A 26224-nucleotide genomic window follows, 5' to 3' on the forward strand; every position below is an offset into this window, starting at 1 on the left:
AGCCGCGGCAATCAGGCCGGTGTGGCTGCGCAACCGTTCTCGCGGCGGCAGCAGCACAACCGGCGCAAACTTCCGCCACAAATCGAAGGCAGGTGTGGATGATGAGGCGTCACGGCTGAACGGGAAAAGCCGCTTTCACCGCTCCTCAACGACGGAACACCCGGTACGTCTAGCAACGCCCCTGGTGTCCTCTGATGTGTTGGATCACAAATCCCCTAACTCCCAGCCAGCAGGAAGTGGATAGGGACACATTTCTCTCTCTTGTAATAATAAAACCTGGGATCATCCCACAAGGCTGATTGGTGGGAGAATCATGAAACATAAAAGATAGTACTTCATCACCCAGTACATAGTTAAACTATGGGATTCCCTACCGCAAGATGTAGTGATGGTCACCCATTTGGATGGCTTTAAAAGGGGATTCGACAAATTCATGAAAGATAAGGCTATCAGTGGCTACTAGTCCTGATGGCAATGTGCTATCTCCAGTATCAGAGGCATTATGCCTATGTACCCTAGTTGCTGGGAAACATGGGTGGGAGGGTTCTGTTGTACTCATGTCCTGTTTGTGGGTTTCCAATGGGCAGCTGGTTGGCCACTGTGTGAACAGAATGCTGAACTAGATGGTCTGATCCACCATGGCTGATCCACCATGGCTCTTCTTTTGTTCTTATTGCGTTTTTGTGGCTGCATGGATGGTATGTTGTAAGCAAGCAGAAATTTTGACATTGAACAACATAATCACTTTGTGGAGTTTGAGCAAACATGAGAAAGTCTTTACTCTTGGGGGTTCACAAACCTTTGTTAGTGAGGGAAAGCATGTCTGAAAAGAGATGTCATATACAAGAAAAAAGATTTTTAAAGACTTTGCCCCCCTCAAAAGCACAACATTCTTCCCAAAAGTGTTTGTTCCCCAAAGCCTTTTACCCTCTCCATCTAAACATGGCCTAGGGCTTTCTCAATGATGTTGCCTTCGATATAGAACTCCCGCCAGAGAGATGTTCATTAAAGGAGGCCTTTTCTGTGTTTGACTCACTTAATTTGTATCCTATTGCTTGGATTCCTGGGGATGTTGCTGTATGCTACAATGGATGTTTTCACTGGAACTTGATTTTATTTGCAATGGTATTTTGATTGTAGTCTTACTGTCAGCTGCTGTGAGAACCCCTAGGGCAGTCAACACAATACTCAATTTTAGAAGACAAGAAATTATCATAGGTGAAGGAGCTTCAGAATGTGGCACAAGGCCCACCGGCTGCAGCCCTTGCATGGTGGGTCATAAACTGTGCGGGTCTAAAGACTTGCTTAATGATTGAATCTCATAAAGCTTGCTTAATGATTGAATCTCCATTTATTCTCTGCAGCCAAGAAAGAATGTATTGCATAAGGGAGAGAGGCATCTAGTGGTCTGCTATGCAGCAAACTGAACCTGGGTCAGTCATGGAAATGAGTGTCTATTCTACATGTTTTTTTTAGTAATTTCCTTCTAGAGAATGGCATTCATCTGCAGTTTCCATTTAGATCAATCTGAAGCCAGTGCACTCACTGCAAAAAAGCAAAGGCCCAATTTAGATGTAGAAAGCATGTGAATAGGCCCTACAATATAATGAAAGGTACAAGCACTGCAATAAATATGGTAAAGTTTAAATTTGATTTTTTTTTCTTACAAAGATGTTTGGTTTTTTTGTAAGGTTACAAAAATGTGGCATGGAAATACTTTCTAATGTAACTTATCTGGGCAGTAACCTATTGTGCCCATGCGCTAGTGGAACCAACTGCTACTGCAATGGGGATTTAGTAGTCTTTATGGGTAACTGAACTCTCCCTTGCTGGCCTCCTGACTTTGTTCGCCATGCACAGCAAGCCGCTAGGTGGTCCAGGAGTGTCTGACGAGTGGTGTGCGGCATCCTGCTCTACTGCCAAGCTGACATTTTGTGCAGAATGGCATCGTGGGTCTTTTCCATAAAGAGCCATTTTGTAAACAGGCCCAATAACACAAAATTGCAGGCCATCTAAACTAGGGTGAACATATGACCGGACTTGCCCGGATTTGTCCAGGTTTTTGATGGCAAATCCGGGAGGGGGAGGGGAAATCCGGATTTTTTTCCCCCAAAGAGCAGCTCCAATGTGAATTAACAAAAATGCTTATAACTCTGTCATTTTTTAAGATAAAGACATGAAACTTGGCACAATGGTAGCTCTTAGGAAGGGCTTTAGTCATACCAAATTTGAAACAGATCTGTTTATCCATTGATTTTTAAGAATTTTTATAAAATTGAGGTTTTAAAATTATTATTTTTAAAATCGTCATTTTTAAAGATAAAGAGATAAAACTTTGCACTATGAAAGGATTTAGGTAGAGCTTTAGTTACACCAAATTTGAAACAGATCTGTTCATCCATTGATTTTTAGGAATTTTTTTAAAAATGAGGTTTTAAAATTATTTTTTTAAACTGTCATTTTTAAAGATAAAGAGCTGAAAGTTGGCACCATGATAGCTTTTAAGTAGAGCTTTAGCCATACCAAATTTGAAACAGATCTGGGGCCAGTTGCAAACCCTGTTAACAACAACAGCAGCTTGCAATGATTGAAGATACAGTCAGAAAAGATATTTGAGGGAAGGGGAGAATGTAACACACAGAGTATAGCAAAAGCTTCAAAGTACAGCAAAACCTACAAAAGTAGGAGTGAGTGAAGTTAATTTCAGATTTATTTATTTATTTATTTATTACATTTCTATACCGCCCAATAGCCGGAGCTCTCTGGGCGGTTCACAAAAATTAAAACCATTCAAAGTATAAAACAACAGTATAAAACCATAATATAAAATACAATATAAAAGCTCAACCAGATAAAAAAAACAGCAATGCAAAATTACAAATTTAAAACCATGTTATTTAAAATTTATAGATTGTTAAAATGCTGGGAGAATAAAAAGGTCTTCACCTGGCGTCTAAAAGCATATAATGTAGGTGCCAAGCGAACCTCCTTAGGGAGCTCATTCCACAGCCGGGGTGCCACAGCAGAAAAGGCCCTCCTCCTGGTAGCCACTTGCCTCACTTCCTTTGGCAGGGGCTCACGGAGAATGACCCCTGAAGATGACCTTAGGGTCCGGGCAGGTACATATGGGAGGAGGCGTTCCCATATTGAATCTCTCACTTGTTCTTTATTTCAGTGATTTTAACATTAAGATGTTATGTAGAACAGATTTGTCTTAAATGTGTGCTGTAAAATCAGACATGTGACCAAGGCTATGTTCGGGTGAGCACGCCCTGTTGGTACTAGACACGCCCCCTTGGGGGCGACCATGTTGTCCTCCTTTTTGGTTTCCAAAATATGGTCACCGTAATCTAAACAAACCATCTATGCCTGTACTTTTGTATAAATGGGCCTCTTTCCAGCCACCATTTACACAATATGGCTCTTTAAGGAAAGAGCTGAGCTGCCATTTCGAGACCTGGTGGACTAGTGGGGATCACTGTGCTTGCCCGACTCAGCGCAGGAGAAATCGCCCAGCTTCAAGCCCCAGTCAGACACCCGCAACATCCCTCACAGTTCTAAAAGCAACCTGAAATGAGTGGAAACACTCATATCCGGAATGGGGCAGGTTGGCGGAGCTTCCAGAAGAGACCTCTATGGCTGTGTACTGATCTGGAAAAAAAGTGCTTCCATTTGTTTCTGGAATTACTTTTAAACTACATCACCAACAATAAAACTATAACAGCAACAATAAACTACATCAGTAACCATAAACTGCATTGCTCTTTTGTACATTGTAGAACAGTTACTCTTGGTGATAGACAATAACACACTTCTTTATTTTTCTTTCTTCTTTTTTTGCAGGTAAGTTCAAAAAAAATTTACTTGATTTGTGGCATCAGACAGGTAGGATTGTGTATTTTTCTACATTTGCTTCTTGACTTTTCTGCAGATCTTTCTACATGGATAAAGATACATTTTTGGACACATATTAATGAGCTATTTGGATAAAATTTCTTGTATGCTCTCTTTGACACTACTGTTTTGTTTTGTTTTGTTTTTAAAGCTGGCCCTGCTATGCTAGGCTTCCTCTAGTCTAGGAGTGCATGACCTAGGACACTTTCTTATTGATCCTGGTCAATCCTGGCTTGTGAAATTACATTATCCAGGGCAGAGATAGGGGAAAGGGTCTCAAAAGAAATATTTATGGGAGGATACCATTTTGCAGCCCTTCATGAAAACGTTGCTCAACATGAACAACTTTCTTCAGGTTTACCTTTTCTGGCCAAAATACTTAAGCTTGTGCTGGCATACCAGCTACAGGTTTTCTTGGATGAGGCTAATTTCATAGACCCATTTCCACTTTGGCTTCTGGCCCAGTTCTTTGACTGAAATTGCCTTGATTGTCCTGTTGGATGACCTGCACTGGGACATGTATATAGGGAGTCTGACCTTGTTGACCCAGCTGGATCTTTCAGCAGCTTTCAATAATGTTTATTGTGGTATCCTTCTGTGCTGGCTGGCTGGCAGGGATCACCTTGCAGTAACCCGAGTTATTCTTAGGGCTGGATTTCAAAAATTGCTACTAGGAGACTACTGTCGTACCCTATAGTTTTTCAGGCACTGCAGGATTCCGTTTTATTCCCACATTCTGTTTAGCATCTACACAAAACCCCTAGAGGAGACGGTCATCTGCAGATATAGGCTTGTCATCAATATGTGGGTGATGTCCAGCTCTTCCCTGATTTCCATTGTCCAATTCTGGGACTGTTTAGGAGGTCATAGAAATTCTAAACCAGTGTTTCTGGACAGTGTTGGATTGGGTAAGGGTGAATAAACTGTAGCTTAATCCAGACGAGGTGGAGGTACTGGGGGTTGTGCGAATCCCCTCAAAGCAGCAGACTCAGAGCTTGAGGTTACTATTGGAGCCAGCCCTTCTCCTAAAATTTCAGGGTGTTATGGCTGGATGGCCCTTACCTGGAAAAATCAAACCCAGCACCAGCCATTCACTCCTAGCTTGAATTATTGTAATAATGTACTCTACATAGGGCTACCCATGAAGAGAATTTGGAATCTTCTACCAGTCCAGAATGCAGTTACCAGAATGCTCCTTGTTTGGTTCAGGAGATCAAAATACATTATTCTCTTGACAACTTCACTAGAGTAGTCACCAAGTCAGTTCAATTCAAGGAGCTGGTTTTGATCTTGAAAGCCCTGAATGGCCTTGAAGCAGTGTCTCCCTGCCATCGCCTCCTCCCATATTAGAGAACTCTATTACATTTCTGAGGCTCTCGTCTGTGCCCCTTTGCCCCCTGAAGTGCAGGAACTGGGCCCAAGAGAGAGGGCCTTTTTGGTTGTGGTACCCATCTTGTGGAATAGCCTCTCTGGGAAGATATACCTGGCCCCCAACTTCACACCTTTAAGCAGACGTTAAAGTCTATTTCTGTCCCAGCCATGTTTAGCCTGTTTTAAACAACTGTTATTCTAATCATGTCCTGTTGTTTTAATTTTGAAATTCTGTTAGCTTATATATGAACAGTGAACTTCCTTCAGTATAGTTTTTGTGGTTTTTTAAAGGCAGGATGATGATGAGGATGAGGATGAGGATGAGGATGACGATGATTGTTGTTGTCATTGGAAAACAAGTGGGACTTGCAACAAAATGTTGCAATGTGGAGTGTTGCTCTTTGTTCCAACCAGCTTTCAAAGTACTCCATTCTGTTGCTGCTCCTACTCCCATATTTTCCATTTCCCTTCCCCTCCCCCCAACACTCAGCATTCTGTGTCAACTGAGCATGCACAGTCTTCATTGGGCTGTTTTTGAGGTCCTCCTCACCCCCTTTGAGTTTATTTCCCCTAAAAGAATTTTTTTTTGTACTTCTGCAAACTTTGGGGTTCCTGCAAACATTGGAGTTCCCCCAAACCTGTTGATACCTCCCTGTTGTGTGTTTTGTTTTGGCTACATAAGAATAGCGACACAGAGAATGTGTTTGCTATTAGTATACATGATAATAAAAAATTCCAAATTCTATTGTTATCAGCTGGAGCGCACATTAATTTGGACTAGGCTACAGGTTATCTTATCCACAAATGCCCTCTTTCATGTGGCAACTTTCCATTCCACCCCCTCCTGCATTATAACACTTAGCCCTGCTCGTTATGTAGCTTCTTTGAATCATGTGGAGAATTCCCTCATGAGTGTTGAATGTTTTTGAGGAACGCTGCTGTTAGAGAAACTCCATCCCACTGAAGGATTCACATGATGTTGAGGCAGGATAGTGGGAAGTCATCATAGGGAAGTGATTACCATGTGGATAAACTAATGTGTAGCTAACACAGGATTGCTCGGAAGTCAGACATAACTGGTGTACAGAGGCATACAGCCTCTTGTACTGGACGTAGCATATAACCATCAGAACTGGTAGCTATTGATAAGTCTTCTCCTCCAAGAATTTGTCTAACCTCCTTTTGAAGCCATCCAAATTGTTGGCCATCACTACGTCTTGTGGAAGTGAATTCCATAGTTTAACAGTGTGATTTATTTATTTATTTATTTATTTATTACATTTCTATACCGCCCAATAGCCGGAGCTCTCTGGGAGGTTCACAAAAATTAAAACCATTCAAAATATAAAACAACAGTATAAAACCATAATATAAAATACAATATAAAAGCTCAACCAGATAAAAAGAGCAGCAATGCAAAATTACAAATTTAAAACACCAAGTTAAAATTTATTTATAGACTGTTAAAATGCTGGGATAATAAAAAGGTCTTCACCTAGTATCTAAAAGCATATAATGTAGGTGCCAAATGAACCTCCTTAGGGAGATCATTCCACAGCTGGGGTGCCACAGCAGAGAAGGCCCTCCTCCTGGTAGTCACCTGCCTCACTTCCTTTGGCAGGGGCTTGCAGAGAAGGACCCCTGAGGATGACCTTAGGGTCTGGGCAGGTACATACGGGAAGAGGCCGTTTAAGGCTTTAAATGTTAATACCAGCACTTTGAATCAGGCCTGGACCTGGACTGGCAGCCAATGAAGCTGGAAAAGGACTAGCGTGATGTGGTCTTGTTGACCAGTCCCTGTTAGTAACCGTGCTGCCCTGTTTTGTACCAGTTGAAGTTTCTGGATCGTTTTCAAAGGCAGCCCCACATATAATGCATTGTAGTAATCCAAACGAGAGGTTATCAGAGCATGGATAACTGTAGCTAGGCTATTTCTGTCCAGGTAAGTGCACAGTTGGTATATCAGCCTAAGCTGATAAAAGGTGCTCTTTGCCACTGAGTTCACCTGTGCCTCAAGTGACAGTTCTGGATCCAAAAGCACCCCCAAACTATGGACCCAATCCTTTAGGGAGAGTGCAACCCCGTCCAGGACAGGGCAAACATCACCTCGCCGGACAGATGAACCACCCGCTAACAGTACCTCCGTCTTGTCTGGATTGAGTCTCAGTTTGTTAGCCCTCACCCAGTCCATTATCGTGCCCAGGCACTGGTTCAGAACAGCCACGCCTCACCTGGGTTTGATAAAAAGGAAAGGTAGAACTGGGTATCATCCGCATATTGATGACACCTCAGTCCACATCTCCAGATAACCTCCCCTAGCGGCTTCATGTATATATTAAACAGCATAGGGGATAAAATAGAGCCCTGTGGAACCCCATGGCTTAGGAGCCACGGCACAGAACAATAATCCCCCAGCACCACCGTCTGGAATCGGCCATCCAAGTAGGAGCGGAACCACTGCAACGCAGTACCTCCAACTCCCAGCTCAAACAACCTATCTATAAGGATACCATGGTTTGTTTCCTTGGAAATATCTTTCAGTTCCAGATTGGTTTTTATATAGCAAACAAAAAGAAGAAGGTACAACATAGTTTGGCATGATGTGCCTACCATCGGTTATACGGATGGCACAGCCTCCATTGGCTCGAGTGTGCTCTCTTTCTGTCTTGCAGATATGTTGGGGGACCAGGAAAGGCTCAGGGATTTATTTATTTTGGAGAAATTAGAAAGAGTACTATTGATCTATTGACTGTGAACATGACCGTGGAGCTTAGGGCTATCAGTACTTAAGTAAAATCATTGAAATGTCTCTGATGTTTGATGTTTTATATTTGAGTTTTATTCTTGGGTTTTTGATTGTTTGCATTTTATTGTGTAGTTGCAAATGGACCCGGCTTTGCACTGGTTGGAATTGCTTTTAGGTTGATACAAAGAAGCCTTCAAGCATACATGCCCAGCTGTCACAGTTGGATATATCGTGCCCACCCCATGTGAGTAAAGGCATGCCTAGGCATGGCTCCTGCCATGGTCCACCCCTATAGCCCCCTGAGGGAGGTGTCTGTTAACAGGACCTTTAAGGCCTCCATCAGCGGGGTGGGAGGGGGAGAAATTGCCATTAGAGTGGAGGGAAAAAAAATGTGTTTTCCCCAGCCTTGGGGAAATTGCATGTCTCCCCCCACCCCGCCTCAATCATGGCTTTAAAGGTCATCTTAAATACGAGGGCCTTTAAGGCCATGATTGGCGGTGAGGGAGGGAAAGGCAAAGCACAATTCCCCATGACATGCTAATGGCGTGCTGGGGGAATCACACACTTTCCAGAGGCCCCAGAAAGTGTGCTTTGCTGAGCACTTGGCCAGGCCAGCTCCTGGAATGGGGCCAGCTGAGTAGCCATCAGGGAACTCACGGGGTGAGGATCCCACAGGTTTTTATCCCCTAGATAGTGGATTACAGAAGGTGGTGCTGGGGGATTATTGCTCTGTCCTTTGGCAGTTATGCCATGGGGTGACACAGGGTTCTATTTTATCCCCCATGCTGATCAACATCTGTATGAAACAGTTAGGGGAGGTTATCTGGAGGTGTGGGTTGAGGTATCACCAATATCAGAATAACAAATACATCATCGCTATATTTTGAAATATTAGGCAGGCAAGCAATGTCCTCTAAAAGAGAGGTACGGTTGTCTCAGCTCTACCTTGTTTTTACTGGAAACCCATGAACCAGTAACCAGAGCCAAATGCAAAAGACATACATTTAGAATTAAAGAACAGGATGCTTCTGAGCATATTTTGAGCCTAGAACCGGATCTACACTACTGTTTTAAAGTGCTTTATAACAGTTTTGACAACTGTATATGGAGTGTCTCTTGGGCCCCAACAGTTGTCAAAACTGTTATAAAGTGCTTTTAAGTGCTTTAAAGCAGTAGTGTAGATCCTGCCCAAGAATTTGTTTACTTCACCCAAACTGAACTGAGATCATGGTGCTTTCATGCAAAACTCCACTCCTGAACATTACAAATTTTCTTTGTTTCAGCAGCCTAATTTAGGTAGAAAAAGTCATGTTGTCATTGCTATTCTTAATCATTTGAGACTCAGAAACTCTTGCTGATCTACTGGAGATCACTCTATCTTCTGCCCACCTCTACCTCTAGCAAATATGAGAAAGAGGGTACAAGTTTAGCTATGCATTCTGCAAATGGCTCCCCCATACAAAGCTGTTTTCCCTCTCTGTTTTTAGCTGCGGGGGACAAGGACAAGCAGCATCTCAAGGACAAGCAGCATCTCAAAAATCACTGGAGAGGCCTAATTTTAGTTCAGACGAAACTGAAGAGTTTGTGCAAGTGATTAGCAGACACCTTGACGTATTTTGGGGATAAAAAAATTCAAAGTAGACTCCGTGGGAATCTACACTGGTGTTATTCTAACGTTTTGAATGGGTTACTGTGACGCATAGCGTCACGTGACCCTGGATCTCCAACATTGTAAATGAGTCGTACTTACAGGTCCTATTTCTTAGTTCCAGCGTGGCTACAGATTCATGTGCCTCGTCCTACCGGTAATTCTCCTCTCCCTTTCTCAGAGCTGCTGGGTTTGCTCCGCCCACTTCCTGTTCTCCTTCCTTCGCCTCGTTTGCTATCTTATCTGCTACAGCAGATAAATCACACCAGCATTATACTGTGCAATCACTGACAATTGCATGCAAAGGACTCAGATGTTTTCCACCTTAAAATCTGCTTTGATTGTAAAGTACTCCCATGCATCCTGCCTTAAAATTTGAATCAAATTGAGTCATTGGTTGATTTTTTATGATTTTTTTTTAACATTTCCCCCCTCTTTGCAAAGGAGCTGAGGAGCGCTCAAAGGATCGCTGTAGCTCCGTGCAGGAAAATTAACAAGAGTCCAAAGTCCAAAACTCATGACCAGCGGGGCTTAAATGCGGTTAACTGCTAAAACTTTTCAATTTGGTCTCTCATCCCAACCCTGCTTAGCTTCAGCAAAGTGGCTGGCTCATATGCGTTCAGGCAATTCCCTGGGACTTGTGTTAAGATGTTTTGGGAGGGAGGGAGTTTGTGTGTGCTTATGACTATTGCCCTGCACTGCTGGCTAGGAATGAGGCAGGCAGTGCGCGGAGCAAACCCAGCAGCTGTCAGAGAAGAGGGAGGGAGAACAACGAAAGGATTTAACAATGTGCCCTGCAGTAACGTTACTGCTACAGAGAACCGATACAGAGAACCACGTTAGAAAGGGACACTAGCAACGTAATAAGACTAGTGTAGATCCGGCCTCCATCTGAGAGGGAAAGCTTGCCTTCCTGCAGTGCTTTCTGTTGCTTTTTGGAAATTTCAAATGCAAATTTGGGATTGCTTTAGTAGAATAAAAGTAACAGCCAAAGAATTGTACACATTGTTTACTTCTGGTAGAGGCTTCTGTTGCACCATCACCCTGCTTCGTTCATGGTATTTTAAGGGTGTGTTTGTCCAGACATCACCATCTTCCACTCATAACCCTTCCATGTTTTCCCATTGCTTCTTCCATTTCCCCACCCCCCTTATTGTAGAAAATCTGGTAAGGAAGAAAAGATGGAAAACTGTACAATGTCTTCTGATAGTTGATACTAGGAGCCCTCTGTCTGGAATTACCAATAGTTCTTATATGTTACACACAGTCATCTTAGCCTGGCTCAGACCAAGGATGCAAGGGCAGTGGTGTGGATGCTCATCATGACAATCCCTATAGCCACACTCCCAAGGAGAGTCCAAAAATGCAGGCAGCTGTGTTGATCAGGATGAGGCTATCAGTGGCTCTTAGTCCAATGGCTCTATGCTACCTCCAGTATCAGAGGCATTGTGCCTATGTACACCAGGTGCTGGGGATCACAGGCAGGAGGGTGTTGTTGCACTCATGTCCTGATTGTGGGTTTCACAGGGAAGCTGGTTGGCCACTGTGTGAACAGAATGCTGGACTAGATGGCTCTGGGGTCTCATCCAGCACAGTTCTCCTGTTCTTATGATGCATATCTCTATATGTAAGTGTGTATTGTATAAGTGTGCATGGGATAGTTCACAACAATATACTGCTACTGGAAAATCAATATTCTCGCCCCTGCCAGCTCATGTGAGGATTGCCGCTAGGATCAGGAAAGTCAGAGGGGTGGTGGTGGATGATGTCACCATCCCTGATAATTAAACTAGTTTGACCCTGAAAGCCCTGGGTCCACTACACCACTATACATGGGACAGATTCTCTGATGTGTAACATACAGAAGGCATGGGTTGCATAACCACTGTGCTCTCTAACCACTGTGAAAAGAAATCCTCAGTTGTAGTGTTTTCTCTCAATTTTTGCCAGACACAACAGGGCCAGATGGGGCAAACCTTCCTTTGAATTCCAGTTACGGCTTCAGAATTCTTGAGATCCCCATAGTAACTGAACTAGATGAACCAATGGTCTGACACAGTATCAGGCAGTGGCCTACGTTCCTAATCTACTGGTTCTATACACTGGGGGGAGCAGTGAAATACATGTATGTATTACGTAGGCGTGTCGATGGTACAACTTGTTTTACTTAATAAAAGTGTGTGTGTGTGTGTGTGTGTGTGTGTGTGTGTGTGTGAGACAAAGAGACAGAGAAAGAGAGAGAGAGAGAGAGAGAGAGAGAGAGAGAGAGAGAGAGAGAGAGAGAGAGATGATGGAGTTCTTAGAAGTAGAAAAAAGTAATAATAAAAATGCTGGGTTTTTTTTTTTAAAAAAAAAGCGCATTATATTTGAATAAATCCAAGAGTGGGCCTTCAAACCTTGCTGAGAATCCTCCCTCTTACTAAAATGAGAAAAAGCAGTCCTCATCCATGATGGTGATCACATCTGTTATTCTTGGTACTAGTATCAGTTCTCCTGGCTGTTCTCTCATCCTCTAAATCAGCAGCTCCCATGTCAGTTATGCTCTCAGTTATTGCTGAGCATTGATCAGAGGTCAGGCAACCCACCCTAGAGACTTAGATATCCACCTGTCATCTTTTCCATAGACTCGAATGTACTCTGGTGATGAATGGCATCAGTTAAGCAACTTTTTAAAAAGCAACGTATTTGCATGCCAATGCCTTAAGATCAACAGTTTCCCAATAGTGCAAATGCAGATCATTATGTAGTAAAAATGGCACAGGAAAGCCCTGCGGTGGTTTCAAGATGGCCCCTGCATCGTATAACTGATTCAGCGCCACTGCGCACCCACCACAGAGCATTTGGAGCATTTAGGCAGACCCCAACACAGAGCAATCTGACATTCTATTTTATTGGCAGTGTGTGGAAGGCAAGCACTGGCAAAGAATCTTCCTCTTCCCTTCCTCCCACTTTCATCCTCCTGTACCCCCTTATGCACCCCTTCCAGAGGCTTGAGGGAAACCTACAAAACATTGCGAAATGTGCCTTATTTCGGTGGAAAATGGGAATTGTCAAAATTGGGACTTTTGCATGGGTGGTGCATGATCCCACCAACTGATTTTGGGCAGGTCCCCATTCCTGGTGCAACCCAGTAAGGCATATTTCACAACGTTCTGTTGGGCCTCCCACCCCTCTGGAGAGAGTTTTTGAGGTGGACACAAGGGTATAGGGGGAGGGAGAGATCAATTGCACAAGCTGCCTTCCACTTGTGCAAGATTGGATTTCACAGAGTGTATCTTGGTGCAAGTACAGTAACATTTCCTGTTCTTTTCGGTACTATTTTCCAGAATACAACATAAAATATCGATGGAACAGAAATACAAATGTCATGATAAACAGCAAGTTTATCATGTGTCGGCCTGTGTCCATCACCCCTGTTTCTTTTATAAATATGCTCCTCATATATTCTCTTATTTATTTATTTATTTATTTATTTATTACTTTTCTGTACTGCCCAATAGCTGAAGCTCTCCAGGCAGATCATAACAATTATCTGAAGTGCAATGGACATGCTATAGTTTAGGTTTATTTGAAACCAATGTCTCCATCTTCATTATGACTACTTGGAATTCTTACTTATTTCAGTGGGAAATACTTCCAGGTAAGTGTTCTTTTGATCTTAGACCAAAATTTAAATTTATTCCATAATCATCTTAATTTTAAATAGATGCCTTTCTTTGATCCCATTTAGACTGGTTGTGCTAATTGATTTAAGAAAAAATTGCAGTAGAATGGACAAACAATTGCCATTGTATAAAAATGAAATCAACATTTAATGCTGTTAAGGTTCAGATTGTTTAGAGAAGGTGGTCAGATTAATTTTGAAAACATATATATATATATATATATATATATATATATATATTAATTGGTGTTGTGATAACTGAAATTGTAATTATATCACTACTGAAGTTTGAATAGAAAACATTTCTTTTATATTTGATCTGTTATTCTTCTGTTCTATGATCATCTGTAAATCAATAAAATTAATATTATGATGCTCGGAGGTAAATAGTATCTCTAGAGAACAAAAAGATTATTCTGCAAATTGAAACGTCATTGTTTAGTGTCTTTGTATCAGTGAAATATTGTATAATAAGTTACAATTTAGTTTTTGTTACAAAAAAAATCACTTCTCTCATGTGGGAAGTCTCGAAGATGAGTTGCTTTAAAGGTAAGGGCAACTCATTATTGGCAGAACATTATTTGTTGTAAACTGCCCAGAGAGCTTCTGCTGCTGGGTGATATAGAAATGTAATAAATACATAAATATTTACTAAGGAACAAAAGCCAAGTATATTGAGGAAAATATGCTTTAAGCCCCATATTAAGAGTCTTGCAGATACCTTTAGCACTTTTGTATGCCAGTGCATGTAGGTTTGATTTGACCAAAGCCAGAATTCATGCTGTACTATGTCTAGGACAATCTCCCCTTTATTCTGAACTCTCGTTTTGCCCTTGAGTGTTTCAAGTAACAATCGGGACTGTGTTTAACTGTAGGGATAGTTCACTTGCCTCTCTGCATGCCAGGTAGGGTTGAAGAAGGATGGCTGAGAAATTAGTTCCATCAAGATTTTTAGCCGAATTTACCAAATTCCCCACCTCCTGAGCCAAGTCAGAGCTGCTTACCAAAGTCTGCACTTTTCCAAGCTTGGCAAGTGGGTAGCTGGTACAAATGCACATAAAAATATGCAGATGAGCAGAAAGTGCACACAAAATGCATAAATTAGAGAACAATGATCACAAAGCTAAATTATGTGAAAGGGAAGCCCTTGGGGAAAGGGCATAGATTTGAATAATGCACACAGAAAGGCATCTATTTGGGGACATACACACACAAAAAAGTGTGATTGCTTATTTATTTATTTATATTTATTTATTTATTGCATTTTTATACCGCCCAATAGCCGAAGCTCCCTGGGCGGTTCACAAAAACTGTCACAAAACTATGTGGAAATGGGTGGAATGAGCTTACACCTAAAAATCTGACAATCTCAGAGAGAAAATGATCGACAGATCCATCCTTTTTTAACCTGCCTCCCCCTGCCCCCACATGTGTTGGACTGTAACTCACATGATTCCCACCCAGCATAGCTATTGGCTTGGAATTACAGAATTCGCAGTCCAACACATCAAGAGGGCACCAAGCTGGGGAAGGCTGAGCTATTCTGACTAGCAGTGGCTTTCCTGGTTTTCTGGCAAGGGCCTTTCCCATCTATGACCCTGTTCAGACAACCTACTAAGCCATGGTGGTTAAGCATTTTGAGCTAAACATGATGGCTTAGGGTGTCATGTGAACCATGGGCTTAGTGTGTAGTGTGAAGCATTTCTAACCATGATGGCTACATAACCACAGTTTAAACATGCTCACTAACAATTTGCTGCAAAGGGTTAGCGTGTTGTCTGAACAGGACCATTATCGCCTGCCATCTGACCCTTTTATCTAGACATGACAGATAGTGATTTAACTAGGTATTGAACCTGGGATCTTCCCCTGCCAAAATCGGGTTGCTAATTTGGACATACCCGATCTGCTTTTTGTTGTTTTATACCTATTCCTTAAGAGTTGTTAAAAAGGAAGGAAGGAAGAGTTCCTTATTTGGATCTGTGCTCAGAGTGCCCCCAATTCACTGTTTTGCCATAGCTTGAACAAATGTCTTTTTATATATGGCAGCACTTCCACTTATGGCCTGATTCCAGCCTTTCAGGACTCACTTCTGCAAATTGTACCCTGGGCCTTTAAAAATAGTGCTTCAGTACACCAGAGACCGGTCACCTGCAAATGGAGAGTGTTTCTTCTGTCTAGCTTTGCAGTAAGCTGAGTTGAGTTGTCAAAGTCATTCACTGTAATAAGAGAAAGGCACGAAGCCCGCTGGGTGGAAAAGCTGCCAAAAGGTTTGAAAATAATCTACCCGTCTGAGACACCCTCTCCTCCTGGAGTGGCTGATGCCTCACAAATGATTATGCCCGATTGGAACAAATGACTGCTTAGTTACGTAAACGGATGCCTCTCTGAAAATGGAGGAGAGAAGCAAAACTATAGGTGGATAGAAAAATGAGTTCTAATGGGCAGTTCTCACTGCCACCGGCTGGAAATCTTTCACAATAGGTGACGACTAGGTGTGAAGCTACTCCACCGTACATACAATATAATGTGTGAGGTGAGAGGATCCTTCTTTGAGGAGAAGGATCATGAACATCAGGCAGAAACATGGATAGGTATAGATCCTACATCAAATGTTACCTCATAGATGCAGGAAGACAGTAAGTCTATAGCCAACCTGCCCTACCCATATGTACAAGATTTCTGGCTGGTGACACTTAAAGTGAACAAGCCCTGAATGAAATCTTCTGAGAGCCAGCATCTGCAGTGGTTAGAACACATCTGGGCATTGTGTGGACTGCATCCTGGCTTCAGGGCTCTGCTCTATGGCTTGTTGGTGCCCCAGCTAGCTCCTCCAAAATTTCCCTGCTGCTGCCAAAATGTTCTGGACTTTGTGCCTGGTGCCTAAAATAGGGTGACCATATGGAAAGGGGTACAGGGCTCCTGTATCTTTAACAGTTGTATTGAAAAGAGAATTTCAGCAGGTGTCATTTGTATGCATGCAGCACCTGGTGAAATTCCCTCATCATCATAACAGTTAAAGAAGTCCTGTCCACCTTTTCATATGGTCACCCTAAATTAGAGACTTCTCTCTCTCTGCTCATTTCTGTAACCCCATCACATTCTGTGGTTTCTCTCTCAAGAACCTCAACAGAGAAACCACAGAGTAGGGAGGGCAAGAGTTGCAAAACATGCTCTTGTCCTCAATACTAAGGGGTTTGTCTCTCAAGAATCCAAAGAAAAGGGCAAGAGCAGCCTGCTCTCCTCTTCCAAGCAGGGGTAGGAAACTCTTCCATTCCCAAAGACAGGAAGTTATGGGTGGTGGTGAAAAAGTGGCTGAGTTTGGACGACATGCTAATGAATGGTTGTTTCCCGTTCCATTCCTATTATTCCCCCCCCCCCCAGTTGATTAGAGTGTCATCTGAACTGAGCCAGTGAGAATGAAGTGTGTGTGTGCGTGAGAGAGAGAATGAATGGGGAAGGCAGTGTGTGTTTTTGTGTGTGTCAGACAGAAGGGGGAGGAGCCAAAGCTCCACCCACCACCAGCTCTGACCATGCCTACTCCCTGCACATGGAGGAGGTGTCCTCAGGGGCAAAAACATTGCCCACACCTGGATTAGAATGGTGGACTTGGACCAGGGAAAACAGGTTCAAATCTCAATCCAGGCATGGAGCTCACTGGGTGAGCCAGCCACCATCTCTCAGTACAGCCCCCTTAGAGAGTTGTTGTAAAGATCAAAATGGAGAGGAGACAATCCACACTTCTCTGCCTTTCTTGGAGGAAAGGGAGGCTAAAACCATATAATTAGTAAAGAAATTATTAATATTTTTCCTGTTACCACTACACCAATCGTAGTGTACCACTACACCAAGTTCTCCCCTCCCCCTTCTTTGATGATAATTGTGTGTGTTTTCCCCCTTGTTTGATCTCAGGCAAAACCTATCAATATGTTGCCCAAAGAAATTCCAGGCTGCAAGTTAGTTTGTGGCAAAGCACCAGCAGGTTGTTAACTGTTTCAGCGCTCTGCTTCTGTGCTCTATGTACATCTTAGCAACCCATGTCATTGCGCTCTCTCTCTCTCTCTCTCTCTCTTAATTGGGACTATATTTATAAATGGCTTTGCCACGGGAGTTTTCTCACTTTAATAATGAGATAAGGCCCCTGAAGGCAGCCAGTGTTCTTGTACAGGGCAAGCGTCATACTGCAGGAAATCCTGGTTATCCTTTCTACCTTGTGCTCTTGGCCGGCCTCAGTGCTGGCAGAGCACAGCCGGAGGGAAGGACATTCCCTTAGACAGCTACAAGTGCTTTTAGGATTAGGGTAAGGCACCTCCAGTCTGTCGCGGTGCTTCGTCTCCACACAATCCAGGATTGCTTCGAGTCTGTAAATGGCCTTTGTTTGGGACCCTCTGGGAACATCTGCCCTTCCTCGTCCATCTCCGAGGAACAAGAAGGGATTTCTATTTTTGAAGTCATACAGGTATCTGAACCCTGCCGGCCTAGTGTGGGTGGATGTTGTTGACAGGCCATTCTATCTATAGTTTTGTCTCTAAGACCTGTGGTGTGGAGAAAAATCGGGGAGGGGGGGTTGTTGTCAATTCTTATTGAATTGCAGTTGCGCTCCAAAGTATTTTTACACATTGCATTTTTGCATCTTACCTTCTAATGCTGGCCTTCTAAATAAGCAGCTTAACATGAAGTTTAGAAGATTAGTTTGACATAAGTGTATCACACTTGAATTAGCATTTTAAAATAGAAGATGGAATGGACATGGCAAAATAGAGATAAACACTTTGAAAAGGGGCTCAGGCAAATAGCTGAATTTGGACTATCAATGATCTGTGTTCATTATTATGTAGCAGTAGCTGAATGTTATGCTTCTGGGAGTATGGGAGAGATTTTGAAGTTTTCTTAGATTACAGTCATAAGCACACTAACTTCTAAGTGTCCTAATATTAGGCAGTGATATTCCTTTCCTCATCTGTGTTTTACATGTGAATTAAAACAAAACAAAATACATTATACCGTATTTCTTCGATTGTAAGACACCATCGATTGTAAGACACACACTAATTTCAGTACCACCAACAGAAAAAACAACAACCCCTAAGACACATCCACGATTCTAACTCGCACCCCGTTTTTAGAGATGTTTATATGGGGGGGAAAGTGTGTCTTAGAATCGAAGAAATAGGGTAGATCTTTCTCCCCTGGGGACAAGAGAACAGAACATTAAATTAATGGACAATTGTGTTCAATGTGGTTTACTCTCAGGAAGGTATAGGATCCCAGATCTTAAGTAATTCCATTTTCTTTTGTTTGTTTTCCCCCACCCTCCTTAGCATTCTTTCATTATTTTAGCAAAACAAAATTTTGCTAGCATTAAATGTATAATACTGGCTCTTCTTTACCATAGGTATGCATTGTTAGGATACTATTTGTGGTGCTATGCAGGCTTTTCACTTTCATGCAGTTGATTCGTGCTCATAAAAGATATGCCAGCAGAGGTGCATTCTGATATAGAAAAAAAATCATATGTATTCATCCCAATCCGGCAGGGACAATCTACACTAGTAAACGAACTCGTCCACATGGCTAGCTTCCCAAATGGGCTTTATACATGCAAAAGCGTGCTGTGTGGATTTAAAAACAAACACATACACCACAGCATTCAGGACTCTATGGCTTACGGCTTGCCCCTTGCTCTGTCAGAGCCACATACATAAGTGATCGAGGCTTTCAGCTGTGACTGCATCAATCATCCATTTGGACAGTAGGGACGAGGGATGGAAAGTGATCGTGCTTCACTGTCTTTCCCACACCCCACAAAACAGTTTTGCCTATCTGGCTATGAGATTTTAGCATGCAGCAGCCTGCATGGCACCTGCTGTAACATACTAGGATCTCTGGATTGAGGCCAGTGTAACTTTAATCAACACAAGCTGTAGCTATTTATTGAATAAAAAATTGTAAACAAGAGGTGCCTTATCTGATTCCTTCTCATCTCTAGGCATTAAAGGGTTAGATCTCCATTCACATTAAAATGGGAATTTCATCATTGAATGTAACATATTCTATCAAGTTTATTAAATTCAAGATTTTCAGAATTTGCCAGTGCTATAATTACTTGCAGGCCAGGTGAAAGACCCAAAGATAACTTTTTGTTTATTAGCTGCAAACAGCCTCACTCTTATCCTTTAATCATATGGGGTGGTTGAAAATGGGATGCAGGAACTGGATCTTTCAGATAGTTTTGCATCCTGCAATTTCAGCCCTTTTGTTCCATTCTCCCTTTTGGTTATGTTTTGAAAACTATGATAGAATGCTGCAGTACTTTGCTTTGCTGTAACTCAAGATTATTGCCTTCATCAACTGACAGTTCTCTCCACGTCACTGAAATATCTGATGACAGTGTCAGTGTCCATAATCTTCTAAAAATTAATGTACCACAATAGTCACTTCCAAGTTCTCAGAGCTGTTCTGCTTTCCGGATTGTGCTCCAGGACATTCTATTACTTGGATATAGATGTGAGAGTAAGAGAAGAGCAGTAAATGTTGATGCCTTACACAGAGGTGATGACCTGAGGGAGTGATGGCTTCAGGAATATGCAGGCATATCTACTCTAGAATATTTTTAGACAATGTGTTGATCATTCTTTGTGACTTTACAGAAGTAGAGGACAGACGCCCTATCCCCAGCAATTCATTGTGAGATTAAAATAAAGGGCCCATTCAGAAGACACCTTAAACCATGGCTTTAAACATGGTGAATAAGGCTTTTTGCTTTATTCACCTTGGTTAAAGCCATGGTTTACAGTGTCTTCTGAACACAATCTGGCTTTCTAGTTTAACCACTGTGGTTAAAGCCAAGGTTTAAGGTGTCTTCTGAATGGGCCCAAAAGCTGTGGTCCAGCTGATTTGAACTTTCTGACTAGCAAATTGGGAAAGAGGCAATGTTTTCTGCATCATTCTCAATGGAAGATAAAGCTTCCATTCCTTTTGGAACCAAACTGTTGAGAATTACTGCCTGACAAGCTAAGACTCTACAGTGTTTCCACATGTCATTTCATTTTTATTATACTATATAATGTCTGTTAACATTTTTTTAACATGATATGAATAAAAAAAAGTTAACTGAACAAGTAAGCAAATTGAAACGTTCTATGAAGTCTATTGGCCAAATTCACTATTTAGCCTTTCTAAAAATATATGCCTCCCTGTGTCGTAGGATCTTTGGGAGATGCTCTGCTGGCTGTCTAAACCTTTACTCAGGTGAGATCGTAGATGGCATATAGCAAGGCCTCTTTGGTTGTGGCATGGAATTCCCTACCAAGGGAGCTAAAATTGGCCTCCCAATATAATTTTCATTGTCAGCTAATTACCAATGCAAATAGGCCTCATCACTGCAACTGTGGCAGAGAATACACATTAGCCAAGACATTGGGAGGCCTGTGAGAATGGGATCTTTGGATGAATGGGTGTCAGTAGAGATCAGGGATAGACAACACCCACCTGATGCTCTTGAACTGCAACTCTCACCATCCCTTAACAATGGATAAGCTGGGGATGGTCGATGAGAATTGCCATCCAACAACATTCGGAGGACCCCAAATTGCCCACCCCTGGTGGAGATGGCTTGACTCATATGTGGCATTCTCCAAATGGCTGCTATGAAGAAAGTACTATGGATGGGAGATTTTAAAACATGTGAACTGGGATAACTTTCTTTTTCCAAGCATTTCCCTGCCCAGGTGAGGCCCTGGCACTGGCCAGATCTACACCAAGCAAGATCTTGCACTATGAAAGCAGTATATAAGAGGCAGGAGCCACACTACTGTGTTATAGCAGTATTGAAGTGCACTGACAACTGTTGGGGCCCATGACACATATACCATATACTGCTTTCAGTGCTATATCCTGCTTGGTGTGGCTCCTGCCTCTTATATACCGCTTTCATACCACTTTCGTAGTGCTATATACTGCTTGGTGTAGATCTGGCCTCTGGGTGGTGTTTCCTTGTTTTTGATTAGTTACTTTTTCATATCAGATTTTATGTTTAGCTTCTTATCTTTGTACGTTTCTTAGAGGCTGTAATGGTAACTAGTGCAATAAATAATTACTTTTGGAGGAGGGGATTTTATTGCTGAATCAAATTCCATTATCTCTTTTCCTTATTGCACGTAGCCATTTAGAAAGAGTTTACGTGTTACGTTCTCAGCCAGCCTGGTTCGGAAAGGAAACACTGCAATGTAACTTTTATAGAAAAGCTCTGATTCCAATACATATCCTTAAAGGACCCCAGTGTTTATTTCCTTCCATTGTGTGAACGCAACATGGCAAGTTGGGATGACCGGCCTTAGATTCAATGACTGTAAAAACTGGATTAGCTTAATTCATGCTGTGATTCAGAAGATTGGATAGATTGTGAGTCTAACATTGCTGGGAAATACATTAATTGTTTTTTTGGATCATCTTAGAGATTGGATTTTACTGAAATGCATGGAAATGGTTGCAAATTTACTGAGAAAGTAGTGAACGTACTGGCAGCCAAATATTAGTACAGCTCATTTTCCCTCCCACTATACACAAATGCCTAAATAAATGTGGGATTTTATAAGAAAGACAAAGTTAAATAATTTTGTTAGGATGTAATGATGCTGACAAAGCTGAAATTGTTTTAAAGGCAATCAAAGCCCATTTATAGGATTTTTTTAAAAAATGAATACAGCAGATTTGTGATTTCTCACCTTTCTCCACCCCCCATGTTACAGTAGCCTATTTTTATTCTTTTTCTTTCTCTACAAGATGTTGTTTCATCTTCCTTTTTTTAAAGGTGGGGCGGGGATTAGGGCCAATTAACAGGGCTGTCTTTGGAATTTCTCTCAATACATGTGAATGTGCCTATTGAATGTGCTCGTGTCAATGGGCCAAGGTGAACACAATAAAAGAGCTAGCTGGGTGAGAAAATCCACATAACTTGTTATTTGTGTTAGTTGTTTGCCCTGTGTCCACATGCATGCAGACACACACTGAGGATGGGGTTGCATTCTCTCTTAATGCTGCAGATCCACAGCTTGGGGCTACTCCTGGATCCAGCCCTTCTTCTAGAAGTTCAGGAAGGTATGGTGGACAGAGTGCCTTTTACCATTTTAGCTGGGTTAATTAGACCTGGCCCAAAGTAATTCATGCCCTATTCGCATTCAGCTTGAATGACTGCAATGCACTCTATGTAGCACTGCCCCTACAGACAGTTTGGGAACTTCAGTCAGTCTTGAATGTGTCTGCCTGGGTTTTGGCTTGGTCCAGGAGACCAGAATCCTTATTTTGATCATTTGCCAATGTTCTTTGTCACCAATTCAAGGAGCTGGCTGGGATCAGTATCTCTCTGACTATGCCTCCTCCCATATGAACCTGCTCAAGAATTCTACTGTACTCTAGGGTGGCCACCAATGAATCACACAAAAAATGAAGAAATGTGTCACCAAAAAAAGAGGAGAAAAGAGTGATTTGCAGAACATTTGCATATAATATTATGGGCAGTATCCAACACTGCCACTCCACTTATGCAATTGACATAGAGGTCACATACACTAGCATTAGGTCAATTGCGTAAGTGAAGTGACAGTGCTGGATACTGTCCTTTGTATGGATAGATGCAAAGTTAGAAATAATTATTATAGATTAAGAAGAAATACAATATATCTCACCATATGACTGAACGCTGTGACCAGGTGACATGTTTGACTGCCACTTTAGCCTGCTGTCTCGCTGCTGTCCGGGATCAGCTGTGCATCATGTGGCCCTGTAGGGACAACTTTGATATTATCCTGAAATAAAGGCTGGTGTAGACACGGCCTTAGCATACTGTGTAGAATTCTGGTCACCACACCTAAAAAAAGATATTATAGAGCTGGAAAAAGTGCAGAAAAGAACAACTAAAATGATCAAGGTTCTGAAGCAGCTCCCCTATGAGGGAAGGTTACATCAGCTGGGATTGTTTAGCTTGTAAAAAAGGAGGCTTAGGGGATGCCTGATAGAGGTGTACAAAATTATGCATGGTATGGAGAATATGGATAGGGAGTCATTTTTCTCTCTTTCTCAAAATACTAGAACCCGGGGTCATCCCATGAAGCTGATTGGTGGGAGATGCAGGACAAATAAATGGAAGTACTTCTTCACACAGCGCATAGTTAAACTATGGAATTCACTACCACAAGATGTTATGGCCACCAATTTGGATGGCTTTAAAAGAGAGCTTCCTTTCAGCTCCCCAGCAGATCGTCTTCTGCAAGACAAAAGCTGTTCTTCTCTTGCCCCATAGTCAGCCTTCCCCCAGATTCATTTCCTCCTACCTCCTCAGGCCTTGTACAAAAAAAGGTTACCCATTTAGGAATTATAGTGTGGGTGGGTAGGTGGGCTTGGAGATCTCTTTTACTCAGAGACAAAGTTGTAAGGGGCCCTGGAGGTCATTCAGACTGACCCCAATCACATAGCAATATCTCTAAAGTAAAAAAATAATAAAATGTGATTCTCAAACTGTGTATATATGCCTGCCTGGACACCCCTGGCTATTAAAATGTTGTTGTTTATAAAATAAGAAAAAAAGACGCTGCAGTAAGCTGATCCTAGATCTGTTTGCTACTGCCTCCACCACCTGCCGCTCTCTGGATAATCATTTATTTATTTGTTTCTTACATTTTTATACCTGAAGCTCTCTGGCTGCTTCATAACAATTTGAACTATAATATACCAGACAATAAAATATGGATGATAAAATACAATATAAAAGTTTTAAACTACAATATACAAATAAAAAGAGAGCTTCAACTATTTGGTGATATAAAAATCTATTACATAAAGTAAATGAAATAATATAACCAAACAGAAGGTAGTAGCCATGCAAAAATTTAAAATACAATACCAGAGAAAAACAGCCTTAAAAACGAAAATGCCTGGGAGAATAAAAAGGTCTTCACCTGGTGCTGAAATGAGCACCTATAGGCGCTAGGTGAACCTCTCTGGGAAGCTCCTTCTCCAACTGGGGTGCCACAGCAGAAAAGGCCCTCCTCTTGGTAGCCACCCAGCTCACTTCCTTTGGCAGGGGCTCCCAGAGAAGCAGAGGGCTCAGCTGCAGGGCTGTCCCAAGGTCCAGCCCAAGTTGCTCCACCAATTGCTTACAGAAATCTGGAAGGAAGGAGAGCAGAGAATCCGCATGCAGTGAGGAAGTGCCCACAGGCCCATGGCCATCCAAGCCAGGATCAGGATTGTGGCATATGAACTGAGCTGGACGCTCTGTCCTTTTCTTTGGATCGCAAAGAAAAGAAGATCAAGCAGAGACTTTGGCAATAAGGCAGGGAGCAAGGCATATATAACTTTTGTCTGTTTTGTGGAAATTATCTTGTCTGTTTATCTTGCAAATTAAAATTTCAAATGTTTTTTTATCAGTGAAAGTTAATTTGTCCCAACTCAATTCGTGGACTTGAAAAAGCACTTGATTGAAAAATAAAATCCAAATAAGATCAAGTAAACACGCATAGGATTGAGGTGTAAGATTGCAGCCCTACGCATTCTTACATGAGTGTAAGTCCAATTGAACTGTGAATGGAATTTGCATCTCAGTAAATAAACATTGGATTAAGGTATGAGCAAGCAAACGTCCCCAGTTTGTTTTTAAGATTCTAGGCTTTTACATGGTTTCCCCACTTCTCCAAATAATGGAAAATCATAATAATGGCTATATAAATAATGGAAGATTCAGTATTGTTTTGGTGTTCCTTTGTTTTACTTCCCACTGTTTTCCTTCTTTGGTTTCCATCTAGAATGTTTCTTCTGGCTGAGAGGCCTCATCATGTGGCCGTGAACAGCTGCCAACCATTGGCATCCGTAGGCAGATGTTTGGGAGGTTGATACAAAAGGAGATCAACTCATTTCATTATTCCATGTGTCACTACATTTTACACACACACCCCTTCAAAATTGATTGTCAAACGTATGTAAGATAAGTTATTTCAGTATTTCTGTGGTTGATAAATCCAGGGAGAAGTTAACCACATGTAAATATTTCGACCAGAGCTGCCAAAGATAAGACCTGCAAAGTTATCAGGACTCTTTATGGAGGTGGCGGGGGGGTGGGGTGGAGGTTGTCCCTAGTCTAGTCTGCACAAATGATCAAGTCATCTCCAGGGGTAGAAAAGGAAGGGAGAGGGTCTGGGTGGGACATTTTGTATCCATCTTCTAAAAACCCAATGAAAGCATGAATTTCACTGTATTTCTCCAGAATGCCAGGTGTAATCTGACATTCGTAGCTCCTACCTGTGACTAAGGGCCAAAGCACACACATTTACTTCAGTATGGGCTCAACCCCAGGCACGTTTAGTCAGAAAAATGTCCTACAACTGCCAGCATTCCCTAGCGAGTGTAGATCTTAGGTTGGGTTAACCTGGCCTCCATCCTGTTATGGTCCCAATCCAGTTTTGAGCCCCTATGTCTCAAATTTTATTACCAAATTGTGATTCTTTAAAGCAAATGGATCACTGTATGGTAATATGGATTATGCCCCCCTATGCTTACTCTAGATTTTTTTTTCTTTAAAAAGTCATCGTTGCAAGCTATATCTTCAAAGGAATGCATGTTTTGAGCATCATTCAATCTGCAATGTGCATCTTGAGACCCAGTCTAAACTACAGACTTCATGGCCACAACTTCTACCCTAACTTTTGGGGCTTTTTGGCAGCCCTGCCTTTTGTATCACAGCCTGATGAAGAGTTCTGGGGAACATGAAAGCTTGCACAGTCGATTGTGAGATTTCGATTGGTCCTATAGAGGTATTAGCCAACTGTGGATTTTGGATTCTCCCCCCATCAACCAATTCAGCTATCATGATTTTCCTAAAGAATTAGGTTGGTGTAGCACATCCTTCCCC

At 42.0% G+C, this 26224-nt stretch overlaps 1 protein-coding gene across 4 annotated transcripts in view; it reads left to right on the plus strand.

The window, feature by feature from the left end:
- The window catches only part of PDE4D (phosphodiesterase 4D), a 574358-nt gene that overhangs the window by 324671 nt on the left and 223463 nt on the right, over positions 1–26224 (plus strand). Inside the window, exon 1 of one of the 4 annotated variants that reach the window (XM_063128047.1) lies at positions 17569–17782. The exons of the other annotated variants lie outside the window; for them this stretch is intronic. Coding sequence (XP_062984117.1) covers positions 17691–17782 — 92 coding nt within the window. The 5' untranslated portion in view covers positions 17569–17690. Of the gene's footprint in view, positions 1–17568; positions 17783–26224 lie in introns of those variants that run through there. 4 annotated transcript variants of the gene reach the window in all.

This window comes from Elgaria multicarinata, chromosome 6, assembly GCF_023053635.1.
Source record: "Elgaria multicarinata webbii isolate HBS135686 ecotype San Diego chromosome 6, rElgMul1.1.pri, whole genome shotgun sequence".
In the NCBI taxonomy this organism is placed as follows: Eukaryota; Metazoa; Chordata; class Lepidosauria; order Squamata; family Anguidae; genus Elgaria; species Elgaria multicarinata.